This window comes from Peromyscus leucopus, chromosome 5 (assembly GCF_004664715.2).
Source record: "Peromyscus leucopus breed LL Stock chromosome 5, UCI_PerLeu_2.1, whole genome shotgun sequence".
NCBI lineage: Eukaryota > Metazoa > Chordata > Mammalia > Rodentia > Cricetidae > Peromyscus > Peromyscus leucopus.
In genome coordinates, this window is record NC_051067.1 from 74,465,986 (window position 1) to 74,491,563 (window position 25,578).

The 25,578-nt window shown below is 48.4% G+C and overlaps 1 protein-coding gene across 2 annotated transcripts; it reads left to right on the plus strand.

Annotated features, from left to right (window-relative positions):
• Positions 1 to 17,284: 17,284 nt before the first annotated feature.
• On the plus strand, positions 17,285 to 21,014 carry Dnajb1 (DnaJ heat shock protein family (Hsp40) member B1). Of its 2 annotated transcripts, XR_005091629.1 has the most exons (4): positions 17,285 to 17,605; positions 18,923 to 19,503; positions 19,700 to 20,467; positions 20,803 to 21,014. XR_005091629.1 is itself a non-coding variant. In XM_028862838.2 (3 exons), the coding sequence occupies exons 1-3, from the start codon at positions 17,395 to 17,397 to the stop codon at positions 19,928 to 19,930; spliced, it is 1,023 nt and encodes a 340-aa protein (XP_028718671.1). In that variant the 5' UTR covers positions 17,285 to 17,394; the 3' UTR covers positions 19,931 to 21,014. The 2 variants fall into 2 exon arrangements, 1 of the variants encoding a protein (XP_028718671.1); XM_028862838.2 differs by having other exon boundaries at positions 19,700 to 21,014.
• Positions 21,015 to 25,578: the final 4,564 nt, after the last annotated feature.

Consider the following 25,578-nt stretch of genomic DNA (forward strand, 5'->3'; position numbering starts at 1 on the left):
AATGACAGGCGCTGCCTGTCTAAAATACATGACATCAGAGAACAGCGTAGAGGACGATGTCATGACTTTTTCTGAGAAAGATACTTGCTGCCAAGTCTAACGAACTAAATTCACCCCAGAGACCCACAAAACGTAAGGCCGGGACAGCTTTGGGCAAGTTCTCTCCAGACCTCCAACAGGCACCATGGCACATGTGCAAACACACTCATAAATAAATGTAACTTTTTATTTTGTTTTGTTTTTCGAGACAGGGTTTCTCTGTGTAACAGTGCTGGCTGGCCTGGAACTCGCTCTGTAGACCAGGCTGGCCTCAAAGTCACAGAGATCCACCTGCCTCTGCCTTCCTAGTGCTGGGATTAAAGGTGTGTTCCATCACGCCTGGCTAAAAAAGCAGACTGCAGCCAAATGTGACAACACACACCTTTAGTCCCAGTACTCAGGAGGTAGAGGCAGGCAAATCTTCGTAATTCCAACCAGCTTGATGTACGTAGCCACATCCAGGGCTACGTAAAGAGGTCCTGTCTCAAAAAAACAAAATGGGGGAGAATCCACAAGACTGCTCAGGGGCAGGAGGAGTGAGTGGGTGGAGATGGACACGGACACACACACACACACACACAACCGCCCAGAGCCATTTGCCTGGAGACACCAAGGCAGTCAGGTGCCATTATGGTGCAAATACATGGTGGGGTATGTGAGAGGGGGAGAGAGAGGGAGGGAGAGAGACAGACAGACAGACAGAGAGAGGCCAAATGGGTGCTGTCCCTGAGAGGGGCAGATCTGAAGAGTTGAAGGCAGTGAGGAACAGGCTGATGTGAGAGGCCATGGTGACATCCAGTCCTGGGCTGCTATCAAGGCCATGTCTGGGTCCATGGCCCTGCCACAGCCTCGATTTGTTGATATGCACGGCGCCTGTTAACCACTGAAAAGCCTTGCAACTGCAGAGAGGGGGTGGGTCCTAGGCCGCCACCTGGAGCCATGTTGGAGGCCAGGGACCATGCTGTTGCTGGGCCCAGGCCAATCTGAGAGATCTGCGCTGCTACTCAGAGCTGTGGTCCATGGTCCTGCTGCAGCTGGGGGTCTGTGTTGATGTCCGGTGCCCCTGTTACTGATAAAAATTCCCACCACGCCCCCACGCATGCCCAGCGGGACACTTTGCCATTTCTGAATCATACTTCCTTCATGACTCATGACCCCGTGGCTGCATAAAGCACACAGTGCAAACACGTGGTCTATGTTCATGCGTGGAGTAGCCATGTGGGCTTGTGTGGCAGGTGCGGCTTGGTCTTTAAAAGCCGACCCCCAGACTGGAGATGTGGCTCAGAGGTTAAGAGCACTGATTGCTCTTCCAGAGGTCCTGAGTTCAGTTCCCAGCAACCACATGGTGGCTCACAACCATCTGTAATGAGATCTGGTGCCCTCTTCTGGCCTGCAGGGATACATGCAGACATTACACTGAATATATAATAAATAAATCTTAAAAATCACGCCTTTAATCCCAGCACTCGGGAGGCAGAGCCAGGTGGATCTCTGTGAGTTCGAGGCCAGCCTGGGCTACCAAGTGAATTCCAGGAAAGACGCAAAGCTACACAGAGAAACCCTGTCTCAAAAAAAAAAACAAAAAATAAATAAATAAATAAAAAATAAAAACAAAAAAAATAAAAATAAAAAAATAAAAAATGGACATGAGAATGTGAAAACAAACAAACAAAAACTAAATAAAGCAAAAAAGAGAAGAAAAATCCGCTTCACTCCTCCATCTTTCCCGCCTCTCCAGCCCTCTTCATCTGTCTTGGTGGCGCTGGGAGCTGCTGTGTGTCATGCAGCAGACCCTTTTGTCCACACAGCGTTCCTTGCAAATGTTCATTGTGTAGAGTGTTGTTGGTCAGGCTCAAGGCCTCTGGCTTCTGGTACGCCATCAGTACTGGACCTTCACTGAAACTCCTCTCCAAAATCCTGTCGTCGTCTGAGTCATGGGGACTCTGGCTATGGCTCCAGAGGACCAGTCCTTTATGTGCCCCAGCAGGTCATAGGTGGAGGAGATGTTGGGGAGTGCCAACTCAAAGCCCTGGATGTGTGTCTGGGTGGTATCTGGGTTGTTCTGGCCCTGACCAGGCAACTAGGACCACCCCCTTTCGGTGAGTGGCGAACCAGCTTTCCCAAGTGCCAGGTGGGGGTGAGGGGGGAGGTGAGGAGCACAGCTCTCATATCAGGGGGTGGTCTAGCTTTTCTCTGCCAGGATCATGGGGGTCCATTATCCCAGGGCCCTCGAGGGGAGGGTCAGCACTCCTGTGAGGTGGGACGGCTCTTCCCAGCCAGTGAGGGGCAGTCTGCTCAGTGCGGCCCAGCCCTTGTGCTTCAATTCGGGTTCAACACGTGGTCCACATGGCCCCTGTGGTAACTGTTGGTTTTTAGCGGTGTTCTTACCCTGCGAGGAAAAGTCACAAAACACGACAGAATCCACTAACAAGAGTTTTATTTTATTTTATTTTTTTTTTTAAAAAAAAGGGGTTTTATTAAGATGCGGAGAATAGGATAGATGTGATCGGGCCTGCTGAAAGGACAGGTGTGAGAAGGGGGGGATGGGGGTCGGCTTTTTTTTTTTTTTTTTTTTTTTTTTTTTTTTTTTTTTTTGTTTTTCGAGACAGGGTTTCTCTGTGTAGCTTTGCGCCTTTCCTGGAATTCACTTGGTAGCCCAGGCTGGCCTCGAACTCACAGAGATCCGCCTGGCTCTGCCTCCCGAGTGCTGGGATTAAAGGCGTGCACCACCACTGCCTGGCCTGCATTTTTTATTTTTATCTTACTTTTATTATTTGTTTTTTATTTTTCTTTTGGGGAAGGGCAGATACAGAGGGACTAGGAAATGAGTGGGATTGGGATGCATGATGTGAAGTTCCCAAAGGATCAATAAAAAATTATGTTCATAAAAATCCAACAAAACAAAAATCAATCAATAAATAAAGCGTATACAATTCAGGGCTGAGAATATCATCACTTGTTAAAGTGCCTGTCTAGCTTGCATCTTCAGGACCACACACACAATGTGTACATTAAGAAGAAGAAAATAGCCAGGCAGTGGGTGGTGCACGCCTTTAATCTCAGCACTCTGGAGGCAGAGACAGGCGGATCTCTGTGAGTTCCAGGCCAGCCTGGTCTACAGAGTGAGTTCCAGAACAACCCATCTCAGAAAAGAAGGAGGAGGAGGAGGAGGAGGAGGAGGAGGAGGAGGAGGAGGAGGAGAAGAAGAAGAAGAAGAAGAAGAAGAAGAAAGAAGAAGAAGAAGAAGAAGAAGAAGAAGAAGAAACTTGCAACCTTTCTTGCTGATAAAACACTAAAATAGCTGAACAGTGGTGGCACATGCCTTTAATCCCAGCACTCAAACCTAGGCAGAGGCAGGCAGATCTCTATGAATTCAAGGCCAGCCTGGTCTACAATGTGAGTTTCAGAACAGCCAGGGCTACACAGAGAAAAAAAAAAAAAAAAAACAGTTGCCCTGGTTATTTTTGTTGTGCTTCTGGAGACTAAACACAGGGTTTCCATGACACACCCAGCCCTTTGAGGTATTTGTTTGATTGACTGATTTTTATTTGTTTTTTTTTATCTTTTTTATTATTATGTTTTAGTGTGTGGCTGTGTGTTTATGCATATGTATGTACATGTGTGGGGAGGACAACTTACAGAAGTTGGTTCTATCCTTCCATCATGTGGGCCTGAGAGAATGTTGTGTAGCTATTTCCTCTAGGATATAACATTCCATCTCTTAGGAAAGCTCATTAAAACACAGGATGCACCAGGCGGTAGTGGCGCACGCCTTTAATCCCAGCACTTGGGAGACAGAGCCAGGTGGATCTCTGTGAGTTCGAGGCCAGCCTGGGCTACCAAGTGAGTTCCAGGAAAGGCGCAAAGCTACACAGACAAACCCTGTCTCGAAAAACAACAACAACAACAAAAAAAAAAAAAGACACAGGATGCTGCCCGCTGTGGTGCTGCACACCTTTAATCCCAGCATTTGGAAGGAAGAGCAGGTGGATCTCTGTGAGTTTGAAGTGAGCCTGGTCTACAGAGCTAGTTCTAGGACAGTCAAGGCTACACAAAGAAACCCTATCTTGAGGGGGGAAAAAAGAGGGGGAGGAGGAAGAGGAGAGGGAGGGGGAGGAGGAGGAAGAGGAAGGAGGAGAAAGGAAAGCAGGATAAGTCATGGAGGGCAAGCCAGTAGGCTGCATCAGCTCCTGCCTCCAGGTTAAGCCCTGCTTGAGTTCCTGTCCTGACTCTCGTCAGTGATGAACTACAATTGGTAGTGTTAAGCCAAATAAGCCCTTTCCTCCTGGGTGGGTTGAGTAAAATTGGCCCCCATAGGTTCACAGATTTGAATGCTTGGTCACCAAAGAGCGGCACTGTTTAAAAGGATTAGGAGGTGTGGCCTTGTTGGGGTGGGCGCTGAGGTTTCACGAGTCCAAGCCAGACCCAGTGGCTCTCTCTTCCTGCTGCCTGCAGATCCAGACACTGAACTCTCAGATACCATGTCTGCCTGCATGCGGACATCTTTCCTGCTATGAGGATAACAAACTAATCTCTGAAACTGTAAGCAAGCCCCAATTAAATTCTTTCTTTTATAAGAGTTGTCTTGGTCATGGTGTTAATGGTGTTAATCCATCATGTTATCCACAGCAATAGAACACTGACTGAGACGCCAATTTATGTAGGCAGCAGTGGCCCACGCCTTTAATCCCAGTCAGGAGGCAGAGCCAGGCAGATCTCTGTGAGTTCGAGGCCCGCCTGGTCTACAGAATGAGATCCAGGACAGGCACCAAAACTACACAGAGAAACCCTGTCTTGAAAAATAAAAACAAAACAACAACAAAAAGACACCAACTTACTTTTGGTCATGGTGTTTTATGATAGCAACAGAAACCCTGACTAGAATAAGGGGCAATACACAAAATCAACTTACAAAAATCAGTGGCCTTTCTATGCACCAACAATAAGCACACTGAAAAAGAGATGATAAACACACTCCCATTCACAATAGCCTCAAAGAAAAGAAAATAATTAGGAACAAATGTAACCAAGGAAGTGAAAGACCGACATAATGGAAACTTGAAATCACTGACGAAGCGGGTTCAGGAAGAGCACTCCAGATTCCCGGACATAGTATAGAAGAACAGTAACAACAGCCTGACACCAGCACCAAAAACAACCACGAAGATCGGTGGGACGCAACACGGGTACACAGCCATCTGAGAGCTGAAAAGATGCCCCAAAACGTACCCGAGAGAAAAGGGAGCATTTTCAACAAATGATGCTGGGAAAAACAGATGTCCACAAGCAGAAGAATGAAATTACACTCGACTCTATCACCTGGCATAAGATTAACTCCAACATGATCAAAGACCTAGATGTGAAGGAAAGCTGGAACATCTGGAACACCAAGACTGTGGAAGCAAGCATAGGCAGACTCTACAGGATACAAGTAAGAAAGGATTTTCTGAACAGGACTCCATTTACCCAGAAATTATGGCCTAAAAGAGAACCCCCTCCCCAAAAGCAAGGCCATAAAACAGCCCCAAGGCTTCAAGAAACCTCCACCCATGGAATTCTGGGAAGCAGCTAACCCTCTCATCCTGGAGCTCTGAAGCAGCAACTGACGTATCCCACTCTGCAGTTTCAAAACAGTTTATCTAGAAAAGCAGTTCTGGGCCTAGCTTCACCAGGCCTCCCAACACTCTCTCACTCCTTTCACTGTGCCTCTCTCTCTCACTGTCTCTCTCACTGTCTCTCTCACTGTCTCTCTCACTCCTTTCACTGTGCCTCTCTCTCTTACTGTCTCTCTCTCTCTCACTCTCTCTCACTGTCTCTCTCTCACTGTCTCTCTCTCACTGTCTCTCTCTCTCTCTCTCTCTCTCTCACTGTCTCTCTCTCACTGTCTCTCTCACTGTCTCTCTCTCACTGTCTCTCTCACTCTCTCTCTCACTCTCTCTCACTGTCTCTCTCTCACTGTCTCTCTCTCACTGTCTCTCTCACTGTCTCTCTCTCACTGTCTCTCACTGTCTCTCTACTGTCTCTCACTGTCTCTCTCACTGTCTCTCTCACTGTCTCTCTCTGTCTCTCTCTGTCTCTCTCAGTCTCTCTCAGTGTCTCTCTCAGTGTCTCTCACTGTCTCTCTCTCACTGTCTCTCTCTCACTGTCTCTCTCACTGTCTCTCTCAGTGTCTCTCTCAGTGTCTCTCAGTGTCTCTCTCTCACTGTCTCTCTCACTGTCTCTCTCTCACTGTCTCAGTGTCTCTCTCACTGTCTCTCTCACTGTCTCTCTCACTGTCTCTCTCTCACACTGTCTCTCTCTCACTGTCTCTCACTTGCTCATGCCCCCCTCTCTCTTGCTCATTCTCCCTCTCTCCCTCCCTCCCTCCCTCCCTCCCTCTCTCCCTCCCTCCAAACACGGTTCTCAGCCCCTGAACAGCCTATCCCTCCATATCCTTGGATACTGAGCTGCAGGGATTGGAGGCACCAACCTCTCAAACAACACAAGTTTTCTCTCTCACTGCTTTGAGGTTTTACTACTTTCCTCTACTAACTTATTTTCTACAAGGCCAACAATTGACAAGTAGGCTCTCACGAAACTAAAAGCTTCAGTACAACTAAGCAAACAAGTGAAGAGGAAGTCCAGAGAGTAGGGAGAATCTTTGCTAGTTATACATCCAACAGAGGATTGATATCCAGAGACTACAAAGAACGCAAAAAACAAAGTCAAGAAAACAAATCACCCAATTAAAAAAAGGACTATGGGTCTAAAAAGAAGAGTTTTTAGTAGAAGAGATATAAAAGGATAAGGCATATCTCAAAGTATTCATCATCCTTTAGAGTTAGAGAATAGAAATTAAAGTAACTTTGAAGTTTCATCTCACCTCAGTCAGAATGGCTAAAATCAATAAAACAACCATCAACAAATTCTGGAGAGAGTGTGGGAAAAGGTGAACCCTTATTCACTTTTGGTGGGAACGCAAACTGGTGCAGCCACTGTGGAAATCAGCATGAGAACTCTCAAAATCTGCCATATAATCCAGCCAGACTACCCCATGGCACCATCCCACTCCACAGATAGTTAGTTGCTCAGCCATATTTGTTGCCACTCTAGTCACAATAGCTAGGAAACAGAAACCACCTAAACATTCTTCAACTAATGATTGGCTAATGAAAATGGGGTTCATACACACCATGAACTAGTCTGCTGTAAAGAAAAATGAAATCTTGAACTTTGCAGGTAAGTGGATGGAACTCGAAAAGATCCTATTGAATGAAATAACCCAGACCCAGAAAGATAAATGCCGCATCTTCTCCCAAACTGAGGTTCCTAGCTCCAAACCTTTAGATTCGAGTCCATAATCTCAATTGCAGAAACTTGGGAAGTTAAAAAGAACCATGGCAGGAGGGGGGGGCGGCTAGAGAGGGGAATAACAGGGTCCAAGTGATAGGAAGGATAAAATGGGGAAATGGGGGTGGCTTTAATTTCCGGATGGAAGGAATGTCAGTACAGAATGAGAGAGAGGGAAGAGAAACGAATAACTCTAAGGATGTTTGAAAAAGCCATAGTGGATCATATTATGCTTACTTAAAATTATATATAATACAATGAGTGTACATATAGTCTCAGTGAAGTTGTGCCAGCTGGAAAACTAATACACCCTCCAAGATTGCAACAGATACCCTAGCTGACAGAAACCTCAGTGCCAGGCATGAGAAACCCTTTTTCTTTTCTTTTCTTTTCTTTCTTTCTTTCTTTCTTTCTTTCTTTCTTTCTTTCTTTCTTTCTTTCTTTTCTTTCTTTCTTTTTTTTTTAAGATTTATTTGGTTAATCCAGCACTCGGGAGCAGAGCCAGGCGGATCTCTTTTGAGTTCCAGGAAAGGCGCAAAGCTACACAGAGAACCCTGTCTCGAAAAACCAAAAAAAAAAAAAAAAAAAAAAAAAAAAGATTTATTTATTATGTATACAGTGTTCTGCCTGCACACCAGAAGAGGGCGCCAGATCTCATTGTAGATGGTTGTGAGCCACCATGTGGTTGCTGGGAATTGAACTCAGGACCTCTGGAAGAACAGCCAGTGCTCTCAACCTGAGCCATCTGTCCAGCCCCAGAAACCCTTTTTCAAGACTCCCAAAACAAAATACAGACTATTGCTGTTGCCCTTGGTTACTTCCCAGCTAGAGATGCTGAAGACACCATGCAGTTCAGACACAGGACTTAGAGGGTTTGAGCTGGATTGAGCCGAGAACCTCCCTCCTGAGGACCAGCTTTCATAGTAACAGAAGGTGCTGTGCTAGCTGCCAACCGAGGGAAGAAACCTATAGTCCTACCTGAACTAGGTGCGGTGGAGGAGAAAGTTCATTGTAGATAAGAGGGAGAGTGTGGGCAGAGTCAGGGACATCTGGGAGAGTCCAGAGTGGACATGACCAAACGTGGGGAGAGGGACCCGAGTGCAGCAGCCAGGCCAAAGGTACAAAAAGGCACGGATAACCGACATGTCTGGATTAGATGGAAAGAGCCTCTGGGGGAAGGGCAGCTCAGTCTCTGGGCTGGAGAGTCCAGTGCAGAGGGCAGGGTATGCCAGCCACACCCTGTAACAGGTAGGGACTGAGGAACGCTGGGAGAACCCGAGGCCAGGTCTGCTTCGATATGTTAAACAGGCACCTCAGCCATTTGTACAGGTTTGAAACTTAACACTACCCAGCTGTGTGTGAAGCTATGCAGCAGTGACCAGTGGATCCCTGAAGGTGCACTTATACCTTAGCAGTAAAAGCAGCTGTCTAATTGGGTTTAAAGCCTGCTCAGCAAGAAGGAAATCACGCCTAGTACTATAAACCTAACCGACTCCAGGTAGCTAATGAGGTCATGGATCTTAGAGAACCTGCTATTGTCTCTTTACTAAACCTGCATAATTCCCAACTGCATCATAGATACTTATCTTTATGCCCACAGACAAGTGTGGCTCTCACTCACCAAAGAAGCAGATTCTCTCGGTGGTAAACAGAGGCCATTATAAAAAGCCACAGCTGGTCCAAATGCAGAGAGCAACTGATCCTGGGGTGCCTAGACCCAGTGGAGAGATCTAAAACACAACCCCCACATTGAGGAAGAGAGGATGAAAAGATGAGTCGGAGGACCAGGAAGTCTGTTGTGTGATTGTGTATCCTGGGAAATGACAGGAACCCACAATGGTACCTCAATAATATGGCTGCCTAAATAAGACTTGAATAATGACATCACCAAGACATCATCACCACATGCTAATGTGGAAGAGGAAATTTAATAGGGTCCTCCAACACACACCTTTAGACAAAGAACTACAGACAACTTAAGATTCTGAGAAAATTAGTCTTCCCCAGGGATGATCCCCCTCATTGATTACCCACTACTAAGTGGTCAACCCTGAAATCATGTACATATAAGCAATAGTAAATGGACTCAGTGGTTTCTTCTTTGTGAAATCACCAAATGGGACACTGGTACAGCAGGAGGACCTAGGGGGGCCAGGATTAGAAGGCCACAGTTGCTCCCTCGGAGGATTCAGTAGCAATCTTGGGGCTGCAGTCTTGGTCGTGGTCAAGGCCATTGGGCTCATGGAGGTAAAGCCAAAGACAAGGAGTGGATGGATCCCTGTCACCAAGTTGGGTCACCTGGTTAAGGACATGAGGATCAAGTCCTTGGAGATCTGCCTGTTCTCCCTGCCCATTCAGGAATCCAAGATTACTGACTTTTTCCTGGGCAAATCCCTAAAGGATGAGGTTTAAAGATCATGCCAGTCCAGAAGCAGACTTGGGCTGGCCAGGAAAACGGGTTCAAGGTTTGTGTTGTGCTATTGGGAACTACAATGGTCATGTTGGTCTTGGTGTTAAGTGCTCCAAGGAGGTAGCATGGCCATCCAAGGAGCCATCATCTTGGTCAAGCTGTCCACTGTCCCTGTGTGGAGAGGTACTTGGGGGAACAAGACTGGCCAGCCCCACAAAGTGACAGGCTGCTGTGGCTCTGTGTTGATGCATCTCATCCCTGTCCCCAGAGGCATTGGCATCGTCTTTGCTTGTGTGCTCAAGAAGTTTCTTTTTTTGTTTTTTGTTTGTTTGTTTTGTGCTGCAGGCCGCAGGAATATCATAAGAACTCAGCTGGTTATGGCGAAGTCACTACCTGGAGGGATCAGGGAATTCCTCCAGAGGAAGCCAAATTCCAAGGAGTTTTTGGTGTTACTTGGCTTGTTATATATCAGCTGTATTCTTTTATGAAAATCATGTGTGCCTTCATAGTTTTTCCAATTGACTTTCCCCTAAGAAGGACTAACAGTGTAGACTGATCACTCTCTGGACATACACATTCCAGGTATTTGGAGAACAGCCTCAGGAAAGGCTTTCTCTGGAATCAGATTATCTCCCTTAGCCACTTTCAAGGACTAGAGGAAACACCACCCAGGGGGGGCACCCAACTTCCGAGGACTAACAGTGAACAGCCCACATGCAGTCTCCTGACTTACAGTAAATTCCACAAGGAGACACCGCCTAGGAGAGGTGGACGTTAAGTAATAACTTTACACAATTTAGCTCGGACCCTCCCTTTATATACCAGGACTCCCGAGGCACAAGACGGAGAAGAGAAAAGAGAATGGAAGAACTAGATGGGTAAGAACTTGAGAGGAACGAACTGAGATGGGGAAGAACTAGATTGAAGGGCTAAAATAGAGGACTAGAAGAATGAGATGGAAGACGAGGAAGAGCCAGATGGGGAAGAACAAGATGAGGAAGAGCCAGATGAGAGAGAAGGAGACGGGAGAGGAGCTGATAGGGGAAAGAACTAGATAGATGAGAACCTAGAAGGGACAGAACTAGATGAAGGAATTAAGATAGAACCTAGAGGGGACAGTAGATAAATATAGAGAAATCAGGCAAGAAAGGAGCTAGACATGAGAGCAGAATAGAAGCTGTGTAGAGAGAGAACTATCACAGAATAATAAAGTGTATGAACTAAGGAGTTTCGTGTACATAGATTCATTTCTTTTCATCACAGATTAATTATCAGCTGGTTGTAGATTCTTCCCGGACCCTGGGAGGGGACTATCGAGGGGCTGGACACCCTTAGTCCCCGATAGTTTTGTTTTTTTTCTTGACAGGGTTTCTCTGTGTAGCTTTGGAGTTTCGAGTCTGTCCTGGAACTCACTCTGTAGACCAGCAAGTGCTCTTAGCAGTTGAACCACTTTTTCCAGGACCCTGCACTTTAATTTGGGGGGGAAAAAGGTGGACAGCTCCAGAATATCTGAGGCTGACCTCTGACTTCTATTCACAAGACACAGACACACAGACACACACACACACACACACACACACACACCACCAGCCTGTAATTCCAAGTAGTTATGCAGCTGAAACAGGAAGGTCATAAGTTCTAGGTCAACCTGGGCTAGGTAGCCAGCTCATAACCCCTCCCCCAACAAAAAAGAAAAACCACAAAGAAAATCAGTGGCAGAATCCTTCCAGTGAAAGGCTTTGGGTTTGATTTCTGGCACAAGCTTGAGGCGGGAGGGGACTAGCTAGCTCAGTAGAGGAAGGGAGCAAACAGAAACTAGACCTTTATCTCATCTTCTTCCTGTTTCAGTTCACAGATGTAGGTTACAAAGTCCTTAAAGGTAGCGTCCCTGAGGACAGGGAGCAGGGCAGGACCACGGTGTGTCAGTGCTTGTGACCCATCCAATAGGAGTGCTGAGAATTGAACTGAGTCCTCTCTGAGAACAGTATGTGCTTTTAACCACTGAGCCATCTCTCCAGCTCCTAGTTTGGGCTCTTTGAGGGAGACTCTCAACAAGGTCTTATGATCCTCCAGCCTCAGTCTCCTAAGCAGCTAGACTGGCAGGGTTGAAGTCCTGGGCCTGGCTTCCTGTTGAGTTAGTGTTGCTGGTGCTGGGAATCCCTTGTCCGCCTCACCTGGCTTCCAGTAACCAGGCCATCAGCAGACAGCAGGTCCAGCCCTGAGTGGAGAATGGTCACTTTGTTCAAGCCTCTCGCTGTGCGGCAGCTTTGTCAGGGCCTGTCTGTAGACAGAGCTTCCCACTGCGCCCTCGCCCGCCTAGCAGGGGCTGACTCATTCCTAATGACGGTGGGCACACCCATTGTCACTTGCTGCTAACTCCAAGCAGCCGAGCAGCAGGAGCTGCTGAGATGAAGGGTCAGTGGCTCCTCTAACCTGAGTTTTTGGAGAACTCAAGGTCACTTGGATGGCAGGAATCTGACTTCAATAGGACAGCTCTCACAGTGCCGTGGGATTTCCCACTCAGGGTAAGTTGGTGGTGATCTTCCTGGGACTGCTCCACATTGTTTCAGAGTGTGTGATCCTGGCACAGAGCTGTCTGAAGGAAGCTGTGAAGCCAGGCTTAGACATGCTAGAGCTAGTTAGTCACTTTCTGCTGTGTCAAGAGCTCTGATGGATTCCCTAGCCCCACCCATCCCGCCCACCTGTAATTCCAAATAGTCATGAGACTAAAACAGTAAGAACGTAAGTTCAAAGCCAGCCTAGGCTTTGTTGGCGGCAGGGGAGGCAGCGCATGCCTTCAATCCCAGCACTTGGGAGGCAAAGGCAGGCAGAGAGATTTCTGAGTTCGAAGCCAGCCAGTCTATAGGGTGAGTTCCAGGACAGTTATGGCTACACAGAGAAACCTTGTCTGGAAACAAAACAAAACAGGAAAAAAAATTTTTAAAAAAATTAAAATAATGGGAACATTTCTTTCATCCTCAAAGAATTCCCGTGCACCCCATTTGCAGCAGTTTCCCTAGGAACTGCTGATCTACTCACATACTTTTGTCTTTTCTAGAAGGTCACAGAAAAGAGAAGCACAGAGCCTTTTGAGCCTGGCTTCTTTCACAGACATAATGCAGAAGTACACTGGCATTGTTTCCTGTATTCATGGTCCTTTTCTTTTTATGGCTGAATAATATTCCATTGTGTGGATGGATCACAACTTGTATAGCCACTCAGCCACTGAAAGACATTCAACTTCTAGTAGCTGTTGGTAATTTTTCATAAAGCCTCAGTAAAAATAAAATACCGTTTGTTACATAAACTTAAGTTCATTTAACTTTTTTAAAATTATACTTACGTGGACTGGAAAGATGGCTCAGCCATTAAAGGCTAGGCTCACAACCAAAAATACAAAATTATGCTTGCTTTGTGTGCGTGTGGGAGGGGTGCACACGTCACAGTTTGCATGTGGGTAAGAGGACAACTTCAGGGAGCCGGTTCTCTCTTTCTGTCAAACTCAGATCCTCAGGCAAGAATCCCTACACGATGAGCTGTCTTGCCAGCCTCTGAACATAGGGTATCTGTCTTGTTTCTTCCTTGGCTTTTTTTTTTTTTTGACACAGTATCTTGTTATGCATCATCCCAGGTTACCCTAGAATTAGAGATCCTCCTACTTCAGCCTCTTTAGTGCTAAAATCAAAGCTATGTGCCACCATGCCCAACTTGAATATAACTTTTAATTGCACATAGACTTCCCCCCAGGAATGGCAGTGGTGGCTAATAGAGCTGCCATGATTTTGAACATCTGGGATGGACAGGTAAGACGCTGGAGAGCAACAGTAAAATTATTATTATTATTTTTTAATTTGGTTTTTTGCTTTGTTTTGTTTTTTGAGACAGGGTTTCTCTGTGTAGCTCTGGCTGTCCTAGAACTCACTCTGTAGACCAGGCTGGTCTCAAAAATAACAGAAATCCTCCTGCCTCTGCCTCCTGAGTGCTGGATTAGAGGTGTTAAAGTTGCCACCACCCGGCAACAGCAACATTCTTTTTTTTTTTTTTTTTTTAAGAAGTTTACATTATGGGTTTTATTTATTTATTTATTTATTTTTCTTCAAGACAGGGTTTCTCCGTGTAGCTTTGTGCCTTTCCTGGAACTCACTCTGTAGCCCAGGCTGGCCTCGAACTCACAGAGATCTGCCTGCCTCTGCCTCCCGAGTGCTGGGATTAACGGCGTGCGCCACCGCCGCCCGCAACATTCTTTAAGGCTTTACCAACATTTGAGTCACGTCACACACCAGTACAGCAGCTCTTGAATGCTTACTCTCTGTGTGGCCTAGGCTAGCTCTTCTAACTCAAATGAACCCATTTCTATTAATTTGTGTGCTGCCCTGAAGCTCGGTTACCTATCTACATACTTCCCATCCTGCTCACTCTGCCTCTCATGGTGTCTTCTCCTGACTCCTGAGTCTCCACCCCTCTTCCCCAAAAATCCCGCCTAGCCACAGGCTAATCAGCTTTTTCTTAACAATGAGAGCAACGCATCTTCACAGTGTACAGAAGGATGATTCCACAGCACATCTGACTGCCTTCCGAGAGGCAGCTGAGCTGGTCCTCCGACACATTCATTTCCAGCCCCCTGAGCACCACCCACACTGCAACACTAGGAGGTAAAATCTATTATCTCCATTTTATACAGTAGAGGATGCAGGTCTTGACTTTATAACAGCTGGGTCCAAATGTACCTGCTTAGTTCCTGGCTGAGGAAGAAACTGTAGGGTACAAGGCTGGTGAGGTTGTGCGCACCTTCAATCCAAGTATTCAGGAGACAGAGGCAGGCAGATCTTATGAGTTCCAGGCCAGCTAAGACTATATAGCAACAAGTGTTAAAAACTAAAAATAAATAAAAAAATTTTGTGTGTAGGGATCAGCAAAATGGCTCAGCAGGTAAAGGTACATGCTGCCAAGCTTAAAGTCCTAATTCAGTCTCTGGGACATACATGATGGAAAGAACTGACTCCCGGAAGTCCTCCTCCGACCTCCACATGGGCACCATACCAAGTTCACACCCCATGAATGTAAAACAATTTTGTGTATGTGTGTGCATATTCACTGTTCTCTGGGGAGGGAGGCAGGCATGGGGCGGTACACACACATTTACGTAAACATGTATATGAAGGCCAGAGGATTTATGGTGTTATTCCTTAGGAGCAGTCCTCCCCAGTTTTGTTGGTTTGTTTGTTGTTTGACAGGGTTTCTCTGTGTAGCCCTGGCTGTCCTAGAACTTGCTCTGCAGAACAGGCAGGCCTTGAACTTAGATCCTCCTGCCCCTGCCTTCCAAGGATTAAAAGCGTGCACTACCACCTCACCTCCTGGCTTAAAATCCATTATTTAGCCCTGTGTCTTTTTCGTTTGTTTGTGTTTTGAGACAGGGTCTCACTATATAGCTCTGACTATCCTGGAATTCATTCAGTAGACCAGGTTGGCCTGGTACTCAGAGATCCCCCTGCCTCTGCCTCCTAGTGCTAGGATTACAGGTGTGCACCACCACCACCAGGCTGTGTTTCTTTGTTTCCCATGCCTGTTTTTAAACAACTGAAACTTCCTAATAAAATGGTGGCTGGTGCTTGTCAGCTCAACACTTAAGGAGATTGAGGTAGGAGAATCAGAAGTTCAAGGCCAGCCTGGGCTACCTAAGTCCAAGACAAGTCTGGGCTAGAGGGTAAGACCTTGCCTTAAAAAAAAAATACTTCACAGTAGTAACTAAAATACACCTTCTTGACTATGTCTCATCATTTAAAGAGCGGGATGTTTCCAGCCTTGAGGTTGTCCCCAAACAAAGGTTTCCTATGCACAAGAGACCTTAGTGAAACCCAGACAAGCCAGCCCATCCAGAGGCACATCTGCACGTCTCTACTAAAGCCATACTGGAAATGTGAAGAAGTCCTTGTGCTCTGGGCTTTCCCTCTAGGACAGCTCTTCTGTTCTTTATGCACTTTTTATTTCTATTCACCTATTTTGAGGCAAGGTCTTACTCTGTTAACCAGGCAGGCTTCACACAGGACTCCTCCCGTCTCAGCTTCCTGCTGGGATTACAGGAATGTGCCACTGTGCCAGGGTCTCTTGTTCTCTAAGTAACATTAACTACTTCCCAGTGACTGGTTCAGGACAGACACCCTCTGTTAAGCTACTGGGTTCCCTAGTCCCGAATCCATCTTGGGGGTGGGGGACTCAACTGTGTTTAGATAGAGTCCTTTTCAGTTATCTTGGGGTCAGTGTGGTCAGTAAAACCAGAACACCCACCCCAACCACTCCTGATCAACCATCAACAGAAGGCTAAGGTCATCTTTCTCAGGGGTCTCAGGCTAACCAAGGAAGGCAAGGATTATCAGGGCTCTTGTGCAGCAGGTCTGGCAGAGAGGGGGCGTCAGCGTTGTCCACTAAACAAGATGAATAGTCATTCCTTCGTTCCTGGTCTGTCTTGAGCACTTTCACAGCTGTGGAATAATGTCAACTTCCCATATACAGCGGCCATTCCCATTTTACAGATGAGCACAACTAAGGCCAGAATGGCTGCTTTACCAGCCCAAGGTCACACAGCCAGGAAGTGCTGGGATCTGGAAGGAAGCCTATTCTCTAGCTACAGAGTCAGGCTTTCATGCTCTCACTTCCAGGCAGTTCCTCTCCTTGCAGGAACCACCACCGACTACCCCAGCCTTTTCTAAGCTTTGCCGTTCCAGAAGCACTTTCGCCTTCCGCACTCAGCTGTGTCCTTGACCGCCATCACCCCAGACTTAGAAAAGCCAAAGATTCCAGTAACAGAGTTCCTCCGTCGTCGTCCCCCAGCAAAAAACACCCACGTCAAGGAATTTGGAAATATTTATGAGCACCTAGTGGGTCTAGAAAGCGATGCAAACCCACGCAGCAAAATCTGATCCCTGCTCTGGTGGTTAAACTCAGACAGCAAAGGAGGTGACAGTTACCACCGACGCCAAGAACCCAGCTGATTCCAGTAGGAATTAGTAGGAAGGAAGACAAGCCTGGGTAGCCGGACTGGGGCGATCCCTTGCCAGATCAGCCTCACCTCGCTTTACAGTATCGGCCCATACGGGGACCCCTGGCAGAGGAGGGCGGGGTGCGTGCATTTATCCCGCGGCTACAGCAGGGGAACTTGGACGTACGAGTCAGGCAGCTACGAGTCACCCGGCAGGACCGCCCAGCCGGTTCAGCACCCAGGGACAGGGTGCGGCGGTCCGGAGGGACCGGCCCCTGTGGCCCCGCCCCTCCCTCGTGATGTCACCGGCCGGCAGTGAAAGCGGGCCGCGATTGGCTGTCTCCGCCGCGGAGGCGGGACCTCAGCCGCGGGGCGCGCGCGCCCCAGGGAGGCGTTGACCAGGGTAGAGCGGGAAGGGGCGTGGCCCCGCGCGGAAGGCCGTTGGCAGCCCGGTCCCACCCCGGATGTGCTGCGTCACGGAGCGGGCAGCAGCGATTGGCCGGAGTGGCGCGGCGCGGCGGGAGGGGCGGAAGGTTCTGGAGGGCTGGCGGGATCTGGAAGCTTCCGCCGGACGGGTATATAGAGTCCGGGACAGGGCAGCTGCGGAGCCGGAGGCGGCGACAGCTGGGCGGCGGTGGCCATGGGCAAGGACTATTACCAGACGCTGGGCTTGGCCCGCGGCGCGTCCGACGACGAGATCAAGCGAGCCTACCGCCGCCAGGCGCTGCGCTACCACCCCGACAAGAACAAGGAGCCCGGCGCCGAGGAGAAGTTCAAGGAGATCGCCGAGGCCTACGACGTGCTCAGCGACCCGCGCAAGCGCGAGATTTTCGACCGCTACGGAGAGGAAGGTACGCGTGCGCGCGGCCGGGGGTGACCCGCCGTTTGACAGGCGGGGAAACCGAGGCACCCGGGGCCTCTCCGAGGCCTCGGCCGGGAACAGACGACCCGGCGGCCGTGCCGCCTCCGCCCTCTGATCCGCGGCCTCGGACGGGAGGAGGAGCTTTGGGCGCGCCGCTCGCACAGAAGCTTCTAGCACGTCTGTCGCAGCCCCTCCCGGCCGGCCGACTGCACAGCGCCGGAGCGCTGCGGACGGAGGGCGGCGGTCGCGATCGCCAAGGGTGTGAGAATTTGGAAATTGCCCGAGTGTTTTGTTTCTCTTGCCCCGCTAGCCCGCAAGCTCAGTGCTTAACCCCGAGTTGAGCCTTTCTGGTTGCAGCGCGGAGGAACTTATTTGTAAGGTGTTGTGCATGGCTGGGAGGATGGGGCAGTCAGGTCGACCTGGCGGCACCCGCAGCTGGAGGCCTCACTACTGGTGTCACGAAGTAAAAGGGAGGGATGTGTTTCCTGCTCCTGCTGCCATTGGCAGTTAAAGACTTGAGATTAGTTCTCACTTACTGGAAACAAGCTTTAAAAATGTGGATATAACCCCTCCCACTACGGTTCCCGGGGCTTTTTTACTAAAAGCAAAACTTGTTGAGCCGGGTGCGGGAGCTCACACCCTCACTTTAGAGGTGGAAGCATTGTTGTGAATTTGCTGCAGATCTGAGCTACAGAATGAGCTCCTGTTCCCAAAAGAACAGGACGTAGGGACAAGCCCAGCTCTGGGATGTCTGAGTCAGGAGGATTGCCTCGAGGCTAACCTTGGACTACTGAGCAAGCTCAGGTGCTATGTAGCACCACAGTGACACTTGCAGAATCTTATTCTTTTGAGACAGGATCTCTCTCACTGTGTAGTTCAGGTTTTAGTCTTTTTAATTTATTTTTATTTCTATGTATATGAGAATATGTGTATGTATGTGCACCATGCACAGCTTTGAGAGAAGAAGAAGAGGGTGTGGGATCCCCTGGAACTGGAGTTGGACAGTTGTCTGCTGCCATGTGGGAGTTGGTAATGGAACATGGTTCCTCTGCCAGAGGAGCAAGTGCTTTTAACTTCTGAGCCACCTCCAGCACCTTGTGCTGGAGCCTTGGCAGGTCTGGAGCTTGAAGAGGTCAACCTGCTCCTGTCCTCAGGAGTGCTGGGGTTCCAGGCATTCTGCACCATGCCGGCCTCTTTATTTTAAGGGTTTTATGTTTTATAAATGTTAATTTACTGCAGTGCTGGAAATGGAACCAGGGGCCCTGACTCTCCTCCAGTGACCCTGACTTCTGATTTTGTTTTCCAGGCCTGAAGGGTGGTGGCCCCAGTGGTGGTAGCAGTGGTGGCGCTAATGGTACCTCTTTCAGCTACACATTCCATGGAGACCCTCATGCTATGTTTGCTGAGTTCTTTGGTGGCAGAAACCCCTTTGATACCTTTTTTGGGCAGCGCAACGGGGAGGAAGGCATGGACATCGATGACCCGTTCTCTGCCTTCCCCATGGGCATGGGTGGCTTCCCCAATGTGAACTTCGGACGTGCCCGCCCTGCCCAAGAGCCCACCCGAAAGAAGCAAGATCCCCCAGTCACCCATGACCTCCGGGTCTCCCTCGAAGAGATCTACAGCGGCTGTACCAAGAAGATGAAAATCTCCCACAAGCGGCTGAACCCTGATGGAAAGAGCATTCGAAATGAAGATAAGATCCTGACCATCGAAGTGAAGAGGGGCTGGAAAGAAGGGACCAAAATCACCTTTCCCAAGGAAGGGGACCAGACCTCCAACAACATTCCAGCTGACATCGTCTTTGTTTTAAAGGACAAGCCACACAACATCTTCAAGAGAGATGGTTCCGATGTCATTTATCCAGCCAGGATTAGCCTTCGGGAGGTAAGGCACTAGGTGGGAGGAATCATGAGGGGAGATGACTGCTATGAGGAGCAGTGGGGGAGACAGGCTGGGGCTCTGCTGGGCTAGCAGCAAGGGTAGATGTAGGGAGGGGTCTCAGCTGCACAGGTCTGGATGGCCTGGAGGAGTCCCGCTTCCTAAGCCAGCTTCCATCTGACACGGTCCTTTTCCTTCCTAGGCTCTCTGTGGTTGCACTGTAAATGTCCCCACTCTGGACGGCAGGACCATCCCTGTTGTATTCAAAGATGTCATCAGGCCTGGCATGCGGCGGAAAGTTCCTGGAGAAGGCCTCCCTCTCCCCAAAACACCCGAGAAACGTGGGGACCTTGTTATCGAATTTGAAGTCATCTTCCCCGAAAGGATTCCCCTGACCTCCAGAACCGTCCTGGAGCAGGTTCTTCCCATATAGCCGCCTGCATTCCCCAAGGACTGAGCCAGGGACTTCTCCAGAGCTGCAGATTTCCGGACCATTTACTGGTTGCATACGGCGGGAGGGCCCAGGGAGGGCTTTTGCTCTGCCGAATGTTTTCCACAGAATATATTACAATCTTTCAAAGTCGCGCACTAGACTACAGTGATTTTTCGAGCGCTAGGCAGGCGGTGGGAAGAACAGCCCTCCTGGAATGGACCCACCCTCTGCATCCCAGCTCCTGACCAAGGGTGTGAGGCAGGCCTGCAACTGGACTCGCCCCCCATGCTGTCCTTAGTTTCTGGCTGTCATGTGGCAGTGGCCCAGCATCTCTGTTGGCATACCTGTGCACTAACTAGTCAGTCTCCACTGTGTGAGAGGTTCTTGTTTTATTATGTATTTGTCCCACGCCTTGTTCCTCCTCCCCAGAAGAACCCTGTCTTGTCTTGGCTATCTCAAATTGAGACCAATTCAGTAGGACTGCCAGACCAGCAGCACAAGCAATACCTGGTTGCAGGACCACAGGGCCAGCCTCAGGTGAGCAAATCTCACTGCCACCTCCCTCTAGGTTTGGGACCTGGACAGCCAGGAGATCCCCTGGACCTCTGGCTCTGTTGAAGTCAGATGGCTGGCTTATGGCCACAGTATTTGTTAGTCGGTCCAAAGGTAGTCCTTGGCCGTACCTGGGACTTCTCAGGCCCAGGTGATTTTTTTTTTGTGTGTGTAATGGACTCTGAACTCTCAAAAGGATCTAATCCTTTTGAATTTTGCACAGCCCTAGATATAATCCCTTTATATGAAAGGGTCTTTGCTTCTGATGAAAGGAGCACTGTGGAACGTCTGTAAATATGTTTTTATAATTCCATTCAAAGCTGCTGTGCACTCAGATGAAAGCTGTCAACCTCTGCTGTCTGTCCAGGGCTGTGATGGAGTCAGACCTTGGGAGTGAAGGTGTCTGTTCTTTGAAGCTAGCCCGGTGCTCTGACATTCGATTCATTGTAAGTTGCCACTACCAACACGAGACCAAAGTGTGTGACTTGTCATTATGCAGTGTGACAGCATTAAAGACTGATGGTGAACCTCAGGGGAGCAGTCCTTGGACTCTGTTTGAGGGCTTTGCTGGGGCGGGGAGGCATGGTGAGAGTCCTCATCTAGAGAAAACTTTCCCTTTTGGAACATGGATGTTTCCCCGTTCTGAACCCCAGCATCACTGGTGAAGGTTGGGGTGAGGGCCTGCCCTGAGCGCCTTTTCTGCCTTGCAAGGCTCTTGGCCACATCTGGGGACCACCAGGGCTAAAGATTAAAATACTCTGTGCCCGAATCCCCACTGCCAAGTAGGTAGGCCTGGCTAGACCAGAGCTAGGATGTTAGGCTAGCTGCTTGGAGGTAACCCAGGGTCTGTTCTACCCTGTGAGAAGTGGGGGGAAAAACCTACTTCCTGTCCCAACTTCCTAGGAACTTCAATCTCCTTAAAGAACTGCATAAAGTATAAAGCAGATGGGACATAGACTTACAGGAGTGTGTTGGTTTTGTTTCTGTGCTGAGGTGCTGGTAATGGACCCCAGGGTTTTGTCCTCTAAGCTAACTACAGCTACTGCATGCTACAGACTGCTCAAAAGTAAAACTTGTTTTAAAGAAAACTGCCTGGCAGTGGTGGCACACACCTTTAATCTCAGTGCTCAGGGAGGCAGAGGCAGGCAGATATCTGTGAGTTTGAGACCATCCTGGTCTACAGAGCGAGTTCTAGGACAGCCAGGGCTACACAGTAAAACCCTGTCTCAGGAAAAAAATAACATTGCATAGAAAGTCCATCCAAGAGCCAGATGTAAAGTCAGCTCTGAGAGGACTGAGCCAGTAAATAGAGTTCAAGGCCAGATGGGTTACAAAGAGCTGGGAATATGGCTAAGCTATAATAAGAGTATTGGTCCACCCTATGCAAATCTACCTAAAAGCGGCTTTTCTCTCGCCACCAAGACAAGTTAGTCCCAGTCAGAACAACCAAAGAGAATTCCATAATGGTTTTTTTTTTTTTTTTTATTTAATAAATTGCCCTAGCACATACCAGGTGCTCAGCTGCCACACATGCTTGTGGCTACAAGCTGTCCACCAAAAATGATAGCTAAAGAGATGACCTGTCATGTGATCAGCTTCTGCACATGTCCTTGGGAACTTGGTAGGGAAGTGTTATTATACCCACAAAACAATGTCCACAGTCATACTGTTTTAGAAACCCACAAATAGTCTGGCCAGCACCCTAGGGAGAGGGAGATTCTCTGGGGTGCATATTGTTATTAAAGGACAGGGCACATGGATCAGCAGTACAAAGTACTGGTCTGTGTGAGTGAGGCCCTGTACCTCAGAGCCCTGGACATGGTCTGAGAGGGGAGCAGGGCCTGCCCTGAGCACCAAAGACATAGAAACAGCTTTTTTGTGCATTCAGTAGAGCGCCTGTAAGGGCTCAGTAGTTAACAGCACTTGCTCTTGTGTAGGGCCCTGGTTCAGTTCCAGCAGCTCGTGGTGGTTTGCATCCACCTCTAACGCCAGTTCCAGGGGATCTGACACCCTCTTCTGGCTGAAGTCAGGCATCAAACATGCACAATTCATAAGCTTGTGCCTGTGCTTAAGGAAGTGCAGTCTGAGTTTTCAGTTTGCTTTCTTGGCTGCCATTAGCACACTAGGAAACTGGAAAGGGCTCACAGAACCTCACCCACCACCACCAAATGCTCTGTTCTACCAGGGCTTCTGAGATGCTGCACAGAATGCTTCTATCTCTTCAAGGCTTTGCCCCTTCCTAGGGATAGCAGGGCAGTAGAGCTGCTTCCTTCTAAAAATTCCGTCTCTATCTCATTAGCTCCAACTAGGTGGGGTGTTATAAAGCTCCAGTTACTGGATGACTTACCTCCAGCTCAAAGTTTTGCTTCCAGGTCTGAATTCCAGCTTGACCTTTTTCAAGCTGTATGATGTTGGACAAGGAAACTAACCTCATTATGCCAATGTTTCAGCTGTGAAATGGGTATAATAATATGACCTTTTTCTGAGCATGGTGTCTTACATTAAGCTACTTGCAAGGTCAAAACCAGCCTAGGAAACTTAGGCCCTGTCTCAAAAAAGTAAAAAGAACTGGGTGTGGCACACACCTTTAATCCTGGCACTCAGAAGGCAGAGGCAGATCTCTGAGTTTGAAGCCAGCCTGGTCTACATAGTGAGCTCCAAGACAGACAAGGTTACATATTAAGACCCTTTCTCAACAACAAAAAAGTCAGGCTGGAAAGGTGTCTCGGTGGTCAAGAATCATAAATTTGTAGAAAGCCAGGGGCTGAGAGATGGCTCAGAGGTTAAGAGCATTGGCTGCTCTTCCAGATGTCCTGAGTTCAATTCCCAGCAACCACATGGTGGCTAGCAACCATCAGTAATGAGATCTGGTGCCCTCTTCTGGTGTGCAGGAATACATGAAAGCAGAACACTATATATACATAATAAATAAATCTTTAAAATATATATTAAAAAAATTTGTGGAAAGCCCAAGTTTGGTTTCCAGCACCCATGTCAGGTACCTTGTAGGGGATCCAGAGCCCCCTCTGGCTTCCAAGGGTGCCTGTGTTTACATGTGCATACGCACACAGACCCACACACAACACTCATAGTTTAAAATCCTTAAAAAGTAAAAAGGGGCCAGGCATAGTGTCACATGCCTTTGATCCTAGTACTCAGCAGAGCCAGATGGATCTCTTGAGTTTGAGACCAGCAGCCTACATAGTGAGTTCCAGGACAGCCAGAGCTACATAATGAGACACCCAGCCCCCATGGGGGAAAAAAAAAAAAAAAAAAGGTTGTGTGTAGCTTAGCAATAGGGTGCTTTTCCAGCATGCACAAGACCTGAATTCTATTCCCTGTACTGCAAAAGTATAAAATCGTGTAACTGCCTCTCTTCTGGTATGTGAGGCTGTCCCTATGTGTAAGTGGCACACACCGCAGGCAGGTACTGACAGCGGTATTGTATGTCAGCTCCACCCATACACCTTCCCAAAGACAGACTCCTGCATCAGTGCTGTTGCCAAGTGCCAGGAGCCAAACCCAGACGTATTGCTGACCTCAGCAGAGGTCTACTGAAGCAGGTGCCACAGCTAAAGTAGGTCTGCTCCCTTGCCACCTCTGGACAAGCAGCAGAAAATAGGAGCCAAGGCTGGGCAGCCCCGGGTTTGAATCCTAGCTCCAACACTGTTTCTGTGTGCTGTTGCATAGTGATTCCACTCTCTGCTCCTCTCAGTGGTCTTTGAAAAATGGAAGAAATGACTGGATCCCAGCACTCTGGAGGCAGAGGCCAGCCTGGGCTACATAGTGAGACCCTCTCCCAAAAGGTCAAGGAAACACTGGAAAGATGGCTCAGTGGTTAAGAGCATGGCTGCTCTTGTGGAGGGTTCAGGTTTGATTTTCAGCACTCTTGTAACTCACAACTAGCTGTAACTAGTTACAGGTCTGGTGGATCTGAGGACCTCTTCTGGCCTCAGTGGGCACCAGGTGAGCACCTGGGGCACAGACATACAGGCAGGCAAAACAGCCAACGTAAGAAGGTTCAGGGACCCAAAGAAGGAAGCCACCACTCCAACAACTGGACAGGAGGACGGTGCTTGACCAAGAGGGTCAGCTCAGAAGAGACAGGATGCTCTTGGTTTTATTCTACTCTGTGACTGCATCTTCTCCCCGTTGGTTGGGGCCCATCCTCACAGTCTTATCCTATTGGCTAGTCTGAGAAGACTAAGCTGACTGGTAATGAAGGAGGAAGGGGACACAGGAGTCACTTCAGCCATCAAATTCCTGGGATGCAGCAGGTAGCCTTTATAAACAAAGGTTTTATCAGGTGAGGGGGATTAAAACATTTGCACAAAAGGTTTACAAGGTAGGAGAGATAAAGATTTTAATTCCTAAGATAGAGAAGATTCATCCATTATTTCTTACACCCTTACATATGAATTAAAATAATAAAAAAATTTAAACAAGTTGAACTCTGGGACTGGGTAGTTAGCTCCGTCAGTAAAGTGCTTGGCACCCAGGTATGAGGACTGGAGTTCTGGTTCCCAGCTCCCACATAAAAGTTTGGGGGAATGGCAGGCTGCCTCTGACCTAGTGGATACCTAGGGTAAACTGGCTGCCTACACTGGCTAAAACTAGGAACTGTGGGTTCAGCCAGAGACTCTGGTGGAGAAAATAATGCCAACCTGGGGCCTTTGCACTCACACACATGTACATACACCTACACATTCAAATACACACACCACATACATGCAAAAGGAAAAACAATCCCCATCGTTCAGAGGCTGAGGCACAAAGGACACGAATTCAAGGACACCCTTAGCTACATGATGAGGCCATCTTATGAGGTATCCACCAGGGAAGACGGCTCAGACACAGGTTCAAGGCAACAGAAGTCTTCATTGGCTGGCTGGCTGGCTACCACACTGGGTGTTTGGGACCCTGATGGAGTCCTGAGCCTTACTCAGGGTGAGCACACAAAAACCACACCCTAAGTTGACACACTTCAGTTAACAAGAACAGTTAGCCAGAAGCAAAACTACAGAAGCCAAAAAGCAAGGTTAGTCCATTTAGGGACTTTCCCAGAACTATGGACTTTGATGGATTAGGTCTCTGTT